The 9,796-nt window shown below is 43.2% G+C and overlaps 2 protein-coding genes across 2 annotated transcripts; one reads left to right on the top strand and one right to left on the bottom strand.

Annotated features, from left to right (window-relative positions):
* Positions 1–1,082: 1,082 nt before the first annotated feature.
* LACBIDRAFT_326647 (uncharacterized protein) lies at positions 1,083–3,893 on the top strand (the record flags this gene model as incomplete). Its single annotated transcript, XM_001880499.1, has 14 exons — positions 1,083–1,208; positions 1,297–1,315; positions 1,361–1,374; positions 1,445–1,502; positions 1,636–1,884; positions 1,948–2,042; positions 2,101–2,271; positions 2,454–2,657; positions 2,716–3,028; positions 3,088–3,135; positions 3,188–3,252; positions 3,314–3,428; positions 3,459–3,509; positions 3,586–3,893. 14 exons carry the CDS (start codon positions 1,083–1,085, stop codon positions 3,891–3,893), a joined length of 1,836 nt encoding a protein of 611 aa, XP_001880534.1.
* A 2,037-nt stretch (positions 3,894–5,930) lies between these two features.
* On the bottom strand, positions 5,931–8,107 carry LACBIDRAFT_296647 (uncharacterized protein; the record flags this gene model as incomplete). The annotated part of the gene is made up of 4 exons (XM_001880268.1): positions 5,931–6,352; positions 6,410–6,811; positions 6,868–7,465; positions 7,520–8,107. 4 exons carry the CDS (start codon positions 8,105–8,107, stop codon positions 5,931–5,933), a joined length of 2,010 nt encoding a protein of 669 aa, XP_001880303.1.
* Between the last annotated feature and the right edge of the window lie 1,689 nt (positions 8,108–9,796).

Raw genomic sequence — 9,796 nt, 5'->3', positions numbered from 1 at the left:
TCTTCGAAGGGAAACGGCTTTTATTTGGGACTGTCTCGGTGTTCTGGGATTGCGTTCTAACTGTATATGAAGAAATGACAAGGAAATTGTGCTTTGTAGACTTTTATAACTCCCTTGAGCTTTTATTATGCCTCTGATGCGGTCCAAACTAGTCTTAAAGACTCTTCAAGCACGCTCACTTGGATTCCTTGGTAATAGTAGAGAGCTCTCTTACTAATTGACGAGACAACCTTACAAAAGCTTTGTGATCCCCACTTAACACGCTGGTTCCGGGCACACGTTACTTATGTCTGCGAAGAAAAGTCCTTAAATTGATTACAAACTTATCCACTACCTCAGATGCTACTGGGAGTGCGACAGCTGGTCAACGCGGGGGATAATTCCTTGCGTTTCAGCCTGCGCGCGTCCTCTTTTTATACTATTCTATGTTTTCTATTTATATTTACATGTCCGTGCGTTGTCCGAAAGGTCGGACGAATTAATACTGATTTTTAGTAAAGGTTTGAAGTGGCTCGGTTGTGTGTGGCACAACTGAGCTGACTTCTTTTAAGTTTTCGTAGTGTTTTCTCTATTGTGGCGGCGCGACGCATCAGTATTGATGCGTACGCGGGAATCGCCGTAAACGGTTTTCACGATCGGTTCAGCCAAGACGAACGGTCCGCTTAGTGATTTTTCTCTCTATTATTAGATACTATGCCCGGGCCTTGGACCGCACGGCAAATCGTTCATAGTTTTTCTCTTTTGGCAGGCTTCGGAATATTTCACGAAGCTTAGTTTTCTTGGGTCAATGATGCCATGATTTGTGATGCACATGATGTGTCTTTCCACATGACTTCTTGGATCATGCTTCGTAGCACGTGACCGAATGACTTCTCGCGTCAGGTACACGTCGAGTTTCTACGCTCGCACGTTTATCTTTAGAATTAATATCTTTTAATCCATAATAAAGTGAGACCCTGGTTTGGTGTAAACTCCAACACCCTGTGCAGGGGTGTTTTTTACTCTAGAACACTCGGTAGCGTACTATTTCATGGTAGTGAAGCCTGAGCGATTGTCACAATTTCTTTCTAACTTTCCCCACCATGCCTACCGCATTCCTTGGTTGTCGCGCCGCCGTTCAAGCGTTCGAAGTCGGTTTTGACCTCTTCTCGTGTTCCCGCCTCAACCGCACGACCCGAGTGCACCAGTTGATTTCACGGATTTCTCCGGTGAAACACCCTTGCCACTGTACATAGCGTTGATTGTGCAGGTCTTTCGCTTTCAGTATTGTTTCTCTCATCTCTCTTCATTCCACAGCGCGATGCCTTGAAAAACTGTATGTTACTCACGAAAATATGGAATATAAGCTAAATTTAAATAGGTCGGCGTGAATCCGTGCGCTTTCTGTGGGCTTGAAGAATCGAACGCAACTCTCCTTTGGAAAGCATAATGCACCCATCATCAGCTCAACCTGCCCATATCATTACGAGAGGATGAGCTACAAACCAGCAAAACAGTCTACAGTGAGCACACCATGTACCAATGTACCGATTAACTGCCCACTATGTCCAATCTCAGTGTCTGGACAACCTCACACAATATGGAAGTATAACTGTGTCTGTCACATACTCACCCACCATTCCACCGAGTTAATAGGCAACTCAGGGGAAACAGTGGACCCCATTTTTAATGGGAAACTTCCCGACACTCCAGCACAGCTAATTGTTGACCTGTTTATCTCGAGACAGGAGGAGTGTTGTATGGAGGTGACAGAGAAGGCAACAGCGGATGCGAGAGAGGAATATGGCTTACCGAACAGCGATGACTACAAGATAGCAAAGAAGAAGTTACCGAAGGAAATGGAAAAGCGGCCACTGGCACGGCCGCAAACAGTCACCAGTACAGGTGGGAAGAAGAAAAAGAAGAAGTAATTAGGTTGTTTTATCTACATTCGATAATCTACACCAGGGCGGCCCAATGTTGCCGCCATCACATCAAGCCCTGAGTCGCACAACCCGAGTGCACCAGTTGATTTCACGGATTTCTCCGGTGAAACACCCTTGGTGAGTCTCTGTTCTTTTCTTTTATTCTCTGCTGATTTTCGACTTTTTATTGCCTTAGTTAGCATTGTTTTCAGACATCCTCGCTCGTCCTGGTGGTCCTACGCCACACGAGTCTCGTTTACTGGCGTCCGTTTACAATGCTGCCCAATGCGTTGAAGAACGCAACCGAAGTACTGCCTGGGAGGAATGGCTGCAAGAACCATTGGATGGTCATGCGCTTTATAGCCCCGTAAGTAACTTTCTTCTGTTCTTTCTTTTTATTTTTCTTCTAATGATTTTTATCTTTCTAGGGCGAATGCCTAGACTCCAGCTTTACCACGGGGTACATAGGAGAGGAGGACGCCGAGCGACCGCGGGTCTTCGTCACCTCCGGGGATCATTACTCCCTGAGGTCGAGCTCGTGTCGTTCAGTCCCCTTCTCCTACGGGATCCGATCCGTTGTTTCTACCAAGCCCTGGCCCAGAGTCCCCGCCAGTTTCCTCGCCTGACTCGACGCCGCCTGTCCCTGTTCGAAGGTCGAAGCGTACTCGTGCCATGGTCATGGACGAAGATTCGGATGTGGTCGAGATCATCAATGCTCCATCTACAACGCCCTTGAAGCTGGCTATTGGCCCTGTAAGTTTCTTCATTTTCCTCTGCTTAGACATTTTTACTAACTCTTTTGGTTTCTTAGCCAGGTAAACAACGCAAGATTATTGAGAAACCCTCGTCTGACGACGAGGCCATCCAACATCCCAACTGTTCCCGTTCGAGCTCGTCGGACTCTGTGCCTCTCGCTAGGCCTTTGCGTGCAGACAAGGGCAAGGCTCGCACCAAGACGCCTCCGCCTGTTGCAGGTTCATCTCGAGTTGACAAGGGAAAGGCTCGGGCGAGGACTCCTCCTACTACTTGTAGTTCCGCCAAGCGTACTGCCGTTAAGCCACCGGTGGTCAAGCAGAAGGAAACTTCTGTTCAACCCAAGCGTCGCGGTCGCCCTCGTAAGAAGTGTAAGCTTTTTCTCTTTCTCAATTTTGCTTTTTAACTTTATAATTCGGGTTTTTTCCAGCTCCCGTTATCTTCCAAGAGCCCATCGTGTTCGACAAGAAGCGATTTAGTAAGTCGTTCTTTTACTAGTATTTTGTTTACCCTGCTGACTTTCTTTTTAGAATGTGCCACCGCTAGATTTGGGCTTAAAGAGCTCCCTGCGGTTCTTAAGGGTACACAAATCCACGTATGTCTCCTCCTCTCATTTTTGTCTGAGTTTTCATAGGTACTGATACCTTTTTTATTAGATGCCCGAACCTTGCCTTCAGTGCTCCGCGTGCAAGGATTCCGCTGTCAAGAACTGCACCTTTCGTGGGTGGGGCACTCCCTGCGGTCCTTGCGACGCGGCGCATGTTTCTTCGTGTGAGTACTATCTGAATGATGAACGCCAAGGGGCCGTCAGGGATGTCATCCGTAACTGGTTGGCTATTCATGCGCCTTCAGGTATGATTTTTTTCTTTTTCTATTTCAAACGCCATTGCGGACCTGTGTCTCACCGCCGAGCCTGGAACTCTTCTAGGCACTGTTTTCGAGACTCACGAGGAGTTTGGCTTGTGGTACAGCTTCGTTCAAGACTTTGTAGATACTCAGGGGGTCCCAGTGCCTGCGGGTTCAATGACGGCTGATTTGGAGAGACTCGTCTCGCTTTTTCAGCGAGATGATTCTCCTCCCATTGCTGGGCCTTCATCTCTGACACCTCGTCAATGCCGCGTCTGCTCGCTGTCCCTTATTCCTTCTATCGCCGTTGCTTCGCCTGGTCTTCCACCTTCCGCCCATTCTCAGAAGGAGGAGGAGGAGGTTATCGACGAGCTTGTTGACGAGGAGTAGGTGCGCTTGTTTTTACGGACTCTTTTACTTGGCATGCATTCGGACATCTTAGTTTTTGGACTTTCTATATCAACCTTTTTGTGTCATTATCTTTTGTAGTTAGATTCTGCTGTCCTTATAGTAGAATCTTGACTTTGTCTTTCTTGAACTTTGAGATTTGTTCCTAAGTGAGAGCCTTTTTGCATGCTTTCTAGAGTGTGAACTTGTGAATTTTCGACTTTATTTCGCATTTTTCTATCAAATTCATTCTGCCTTAGGGTTTTATTGTCTCTAGTTCGCATTTTTATGACTCTTTTCCCCTTGGTGGTTTTAGTGAATCATGAAATCGAATTTTTTTTATTTTTTATCTATCAAGGTAGCCTTGATCCCCCCCACTCACTAAATATTGACTGTCCTCAGACTGGTAGCTACCACTTACATCATGTACTCCTGAGCTGTACACTTCAGTCACCCATTTTAGGGTACCCCCGAGGTATATGAATTCTTTGATTTAAGGGTACCTCAAGGGTACCCATTCCAGGGTGGTATGTGAGCACCATACCAATACCATGGTACCATGGAATGGAAAACCCATACCATATCCCACTCATACCAATACCAAGTTACCATACCATACCATGTCATGTTATACCATACCAGATGGTATGATATCACTTCATATACCATCATACCAAAGCTGTCACGGGGTGTCTGGGGTCCTTTTCCAAAATATATAAATTATTTCTGCAGGCTGCAATACTGGTCCATTGGGTGCCATTTTTTGTGGGGGGGTTCTCCAGGTTTATCCTGAGATATTAGGCTACAAATCAAGGCCAGATAGTCCAAGCCATTCATTGAAAATTAGTTCAAATGGGGATTATCCCAGCTTTCCCATGCATCAAAGCTGTTAGATGATACCAATATTTCACAGTCCTATCCATTAGAACAATATTCATCCAAATAAAACAATACTGCATCCATTGTGATGAAGTGGTCACTGAGAAGCAAAGAAAAGTGGAATGGTTCTTCAGGTTTTTGCTAAGATTTCCAACTCCAAGTGGAGGCCAGATAGTCAACTCCAACCTTTGAAAATCAGTTCAATTGAGTTTTCTCCTGGGGTTTTCCATTCCTGAAAAGCCATTAATATGAATGCTTTCAATAATAGGGTAAGTATATTTTGTTCAGTATGGCCAATCAGACAGTCCTGCCCACTTACATAGCATATACATATAGTCTTGCCAACAACACCATCATATAATCTCAATTTTCTTAAAATCTGCAATCATGGAATCAAGTATTGTTGTCCTGAATGTTTGGCCTTTTGTCATAATATTTGGTCCAATTTATTGAAGCTAAGTGAATCTATCCAATCCAAAGTCTTGTTAATTGGAAATGGGATCAAGTATTGTGTCCTGAGAGTCTTTATTATCAAAATATTATACAATGGTATTGCACTCTCATACCATACCATGGTATTGCACTCTCATACCATACCATGGTATTGCACTCCCATACCATACCATGGTATTGCACTCCCACACCATACCATGGTATTGCACTGGTATTACAATCTCATACCATACCATGGTATTGCACTGGTATTACAATCTCATACCGTACCATGGTATTGCACTCCCATACCATACCATACCATGGTATTGCACCCCATACCATACCAAGGTATTGCACTCCCATACCATACCATACCATGGTATTGCACCCCATACCATACCAAGGTATTGCACTCCCATACCATACCATGGTATTGCACTCCCATTCCATACCATACCATGGTATTGCACTGGTATTGCCATCTCATACCATACCAAGGTATTGCCATCTCATACCATACCATTGCAATCTCTAACTTAAACTTTCCTGCCAACTAGTATATCCATTCATAATTGTACCATTCTACAATTCTATGAACTAAATACTAACTGTACTTATAATTTCCTACCAGGCAGCTAATTGATTGATATTGATATTTCCAAACCTTACCAAGCTTCAAATTGTATCATCTCATGAAAATTTCATTCCAACCTTTTCCCACAAAACCTACCTATAATACTTCTGCCTTGACCTCTTTCGAGATGTTCCAACCTCCAAGTTATCTTCTTCATCATCTTCCAGATCCTCCCACAAATCCTCACTCTCCCATCTCCCAAAGGCCAGCCCATTATCTGCTACCCTGAATGCATCTGACACTGCCATGAATTCTGTCTCTTCAATAACATTGTTGTTGTCTGCTTCTTCAACATTATATGTGCAATTCAATTGTTCATCATCACTTCCCTCTTCATCAACATTTTCTTGTGACAAATCCTTCAATGCAGTCTCCAAATCTTTGACATTAGGTCCCCATCCTTTCAACATTGGATATGTGCCAGGAATCAGAGACACCTGTTCCCTCCACTGTGCACACAAACTCAGATGTCTTGACTTTCTGATAACCAACTGATGCTCAATGTCTTCATCCTCTGTAATAAAGAACAGTACTGTTAGATACACTCAAATAGCAATAAAAACAAGCTTACCACACATAAGAATGGCCATATTGATAGCTTCCCACTCTTCCCTTGACCACTCCTGCAGGGCTGTTCGCTCTCGTTTGATTCTGGCCATCTCTTCTGCACATCTCTTGGTTGTCAGCATTCCTTTGATTCCTTCACGAATCTTCTCATTCCCAAGCCAGCCAGGTATAACCTCACTTTCATTCTCATCTAATCCAACATCCTGCCAGATGTCATCATCCACATCTAGAGCAAATAAATGCTCCCGATTGATTGGCACAGGGGCTATAGAATTGCCAGGGGCCTTTCCCTGCTGGATTTGCTTTGTCATATCATAGCACATGTCATTGTACTTGTTTGCCAATCTAGCAATTGTTGGTTGCTGCCTATTGACTTGTTTCTGGACATGTGAATGTAATTTAGTCTCTATTAAAATAGAAGTCAACAAAGAGTGAGTGGTCTGTGTTAGATAAACTCCTTACCATTGGAAGTTGTTTGTCGATATGCTCTCTCTAACCTTTCCAATTCAAATTTCCGATTTCTTAAATGATCTCTGAGTCTTTGTTTAAGAGCCCTGGCATTAAGTTTCAATTGAAGAAACTTATTGCCCATCAAACTTTTCAAATCTTCCTTATCTTTAACCCCCAGCCTTTTCTTCTTTGTCTTTATATTTGCCTCAATCACACCTTGCTTCTTCATGATTGCTTTACGTGCAGCCAAAACATCCTCCACTGACATATCATCCCCATAGACCCCAGAAATTAGCTGGTCATCAAGCCCTCCCAACTCTGTTGCAAAACTTTTCTTTGCAGTATATAAAGCCAAAATTTCCTTAATTGCAACATTTGCAATATTCTTTGATTGTTGTGCCAAGGGCTTGGTCTGTGCCGCCACTTGCTGCTTCCATTCATTTTCAAGCAAAGAAATTTCCAACCCCAGTTCATTGAGAATCAATTCAGCCTCAATTTTTCTTTCCATGCAAGACAACCATTTGCGTTGAAGCCATTTACCCATCATATCAAAAGACTTTTTATCCAGATGCTTGACCTGAGTATCAATGGTAAACAGCCGATGATAAAACTATTTGGCTCAGTTATCAGCTTAATTTCACATATACATGAGATAGACACTTACCCCTGCCACACACATTGAAGGAATTAATAACTTGATAGCACTCCAGAAATGTTCACAACCCTCACCATCAGAGAGGCCAAAACCTTCACATTTACGAGGGTGATAACCAAGTTGGCAGGGCCACTGGTGTCCATATGCATGGAAAACTGCAAGTGCAAAAAGGATTCTTGCCATGAATTCCTCCAGGAACCCCCAAATTTGGCAACTTCTCTCCAACTGGCATCCAATGTCATACAAAATTCCAACTGTCATTGATAAAGGCAAATTCATAAACAGCATTTTTATCAATACCAGAGCATAGTATTGGCATTCTCCAGCAGTAGTCATGTTTACTAGCCAGAGAACATGGTCATGACGACACAGCATGGCCATAAGACCTGTATCTGCAAAGAACTGTGTGCTGGCTTTAGTTCTTCTCTCATCTGCTGCAATAAAGGAGGCCAGGCATCCCTCCAAAGCTGAGACAGGGACCTTCATGCAAGGTTCATATGAGTCTTCAGCAGGTTGTTCATCAGATGATACATTAGCCTTTTCTTTTCCTTTGGACTTCTCTGGTCGAACTGTTTCAACTAAAGCCTTCATCTCCATTACATATTTCTCAGGCACAAATACTGTATCAGGATGCAGATTTTCAGGTCCATTTGCCACTTCAGTCACCCAGTGCCAACTGACTATAGTCATGCAAACTCCACGTAAGTTACATGACTAAATGTCATGGACCATATCTATATTCTAGATATATATGGGTCCTAGAAAGCCCTGAAATCTAAAAAATATTTTTGACACATGGACCCTGAAATGTCACACAAAAATTATAATGTCTGTGTCACACCACCAAAATATATTTTGCAAGTGAAATGCAGCAAGGATATATTTTCAGTGAGTGGACCCTGAAATGTCACTGTCACACCTTAGAAATACATTTTTGCCCTGGCTTGGCCTTAGGATATATTTTGTGAAACAGATGTGGTAAGGATATATTTTTCTGGTCTGTAGGGGTGTCAGGGGTCCTACAGTCGTGGACAAGCAAAGCCCACTAATAAAAATGGAAATGTATTAATGGCTACCAAAGTGCCTGGAAAACGTGCAGATACGTTGAGGGAAGCTTCTGGCCAAATTTCAGCCAAGTCTCACGAGCCGTTTTGGAGAAAATGGCCATATACAGAAATAGACCCTAAAATTTTGGCCGGACACCAAAAAGTGCCAAGAAAAATATGAAAAATAGCGGAATCGCTGCCTTTCACAGAGAACAATCTGCCCATCAAGTTTCGAAACAATTTATGGAGCGGTTCTTCTGGAAAAAATTGCCAAACATTGACCCAAATTTGGCACTTAGTCACTTTTGATGTGACATCTATCACAGGACTAAGAAATTCCATCACACTAGGCTCTACTAGGCTTTCTCAATGCAGGGAAACAACAGGGAAATCCCTTTCTGATAGAATCTTTGCCCTTTCTGAGTAGCTTCCAGCCAAAGCCCAGCACAGGTACCAACTTTCGATAATTTCTGGCCGGTTTCAACCTGTTTTTCTCCTTAAATATTGCAGTTTTTTAGTGGAAATTTTGGCACGCCAATTCCTTGTGGGAAAAACTTCAGAGGTGTGTTTTTCGACGCATTTCGCAAATCCGAGCCAGAATCTGGAAAATTCTCAGCTCTAGATACATTATTTACTGAGATACCAAATTAGTGGGCTTTGCTTGTCCACGACTGTAGTTTCAGCAAAAAACTTGTGATTTTTTCTGCTGTCTGGAGTATATATTCTGGAAGATTCTGCAATGACTTCCAGGGGTTTTGGCACTATGTCTAGCTGTGCTCCCAGTATGTATGTAGCAATAAGGGGCATCAATAGCATCTGTGATATACCTGAGTTGCTTAAGTATCATCCACTTCCAATCACACTATGAATACAGTTCGCATTACAGATTCATTCATTCTCCTTCAACAATTTTGGGCCTCAATGACATGTATGATTCACCTTGAAGCTATTCAGTCCAAGATTCCTGAGTTGCTTAAGTACTATCCACTTTGACACTATAGATACAGTTCGCACTATGGAATTTTTTAGCTGCTTAGAAATCCCCTCCACTTCTGCCTCTACTTCAGCTCCAAGATCTCCATTTGCACCTTATCTGCATACCCCACCCACATCTGTATTACTATCCCCTGCCAGACAAACTCCTGCATGTGATATCAAACATGTTGTCCAATCCACTTTCAAAAACCAGAGTTCACAAAGTTCTTTGTTTCACTCTCCAATTGCACCTTATCTGCATGCC

The sequence above is a fragment of the Laccaria bicolor genome, genomic scaffold, assembly GCF_000143565.1.
Source record: "Laccaria bicolor S238N-H82 LACBIscaffold_10 genomic scaffold, whole genome shotgun sequence".
Classification (NCBI taxonomy): domain Eukaryota; kingdom Fungi; phylum Basidiomycota; class Agaricomycetes; order Agaricales; family Hydnangiaceae; genus Laccaria; species Laccaria bicolor.
Note: the sequence above shows the minus strand (reverse complement) of the source record. Positions and strands in the feature narration are given on the sequence as shown.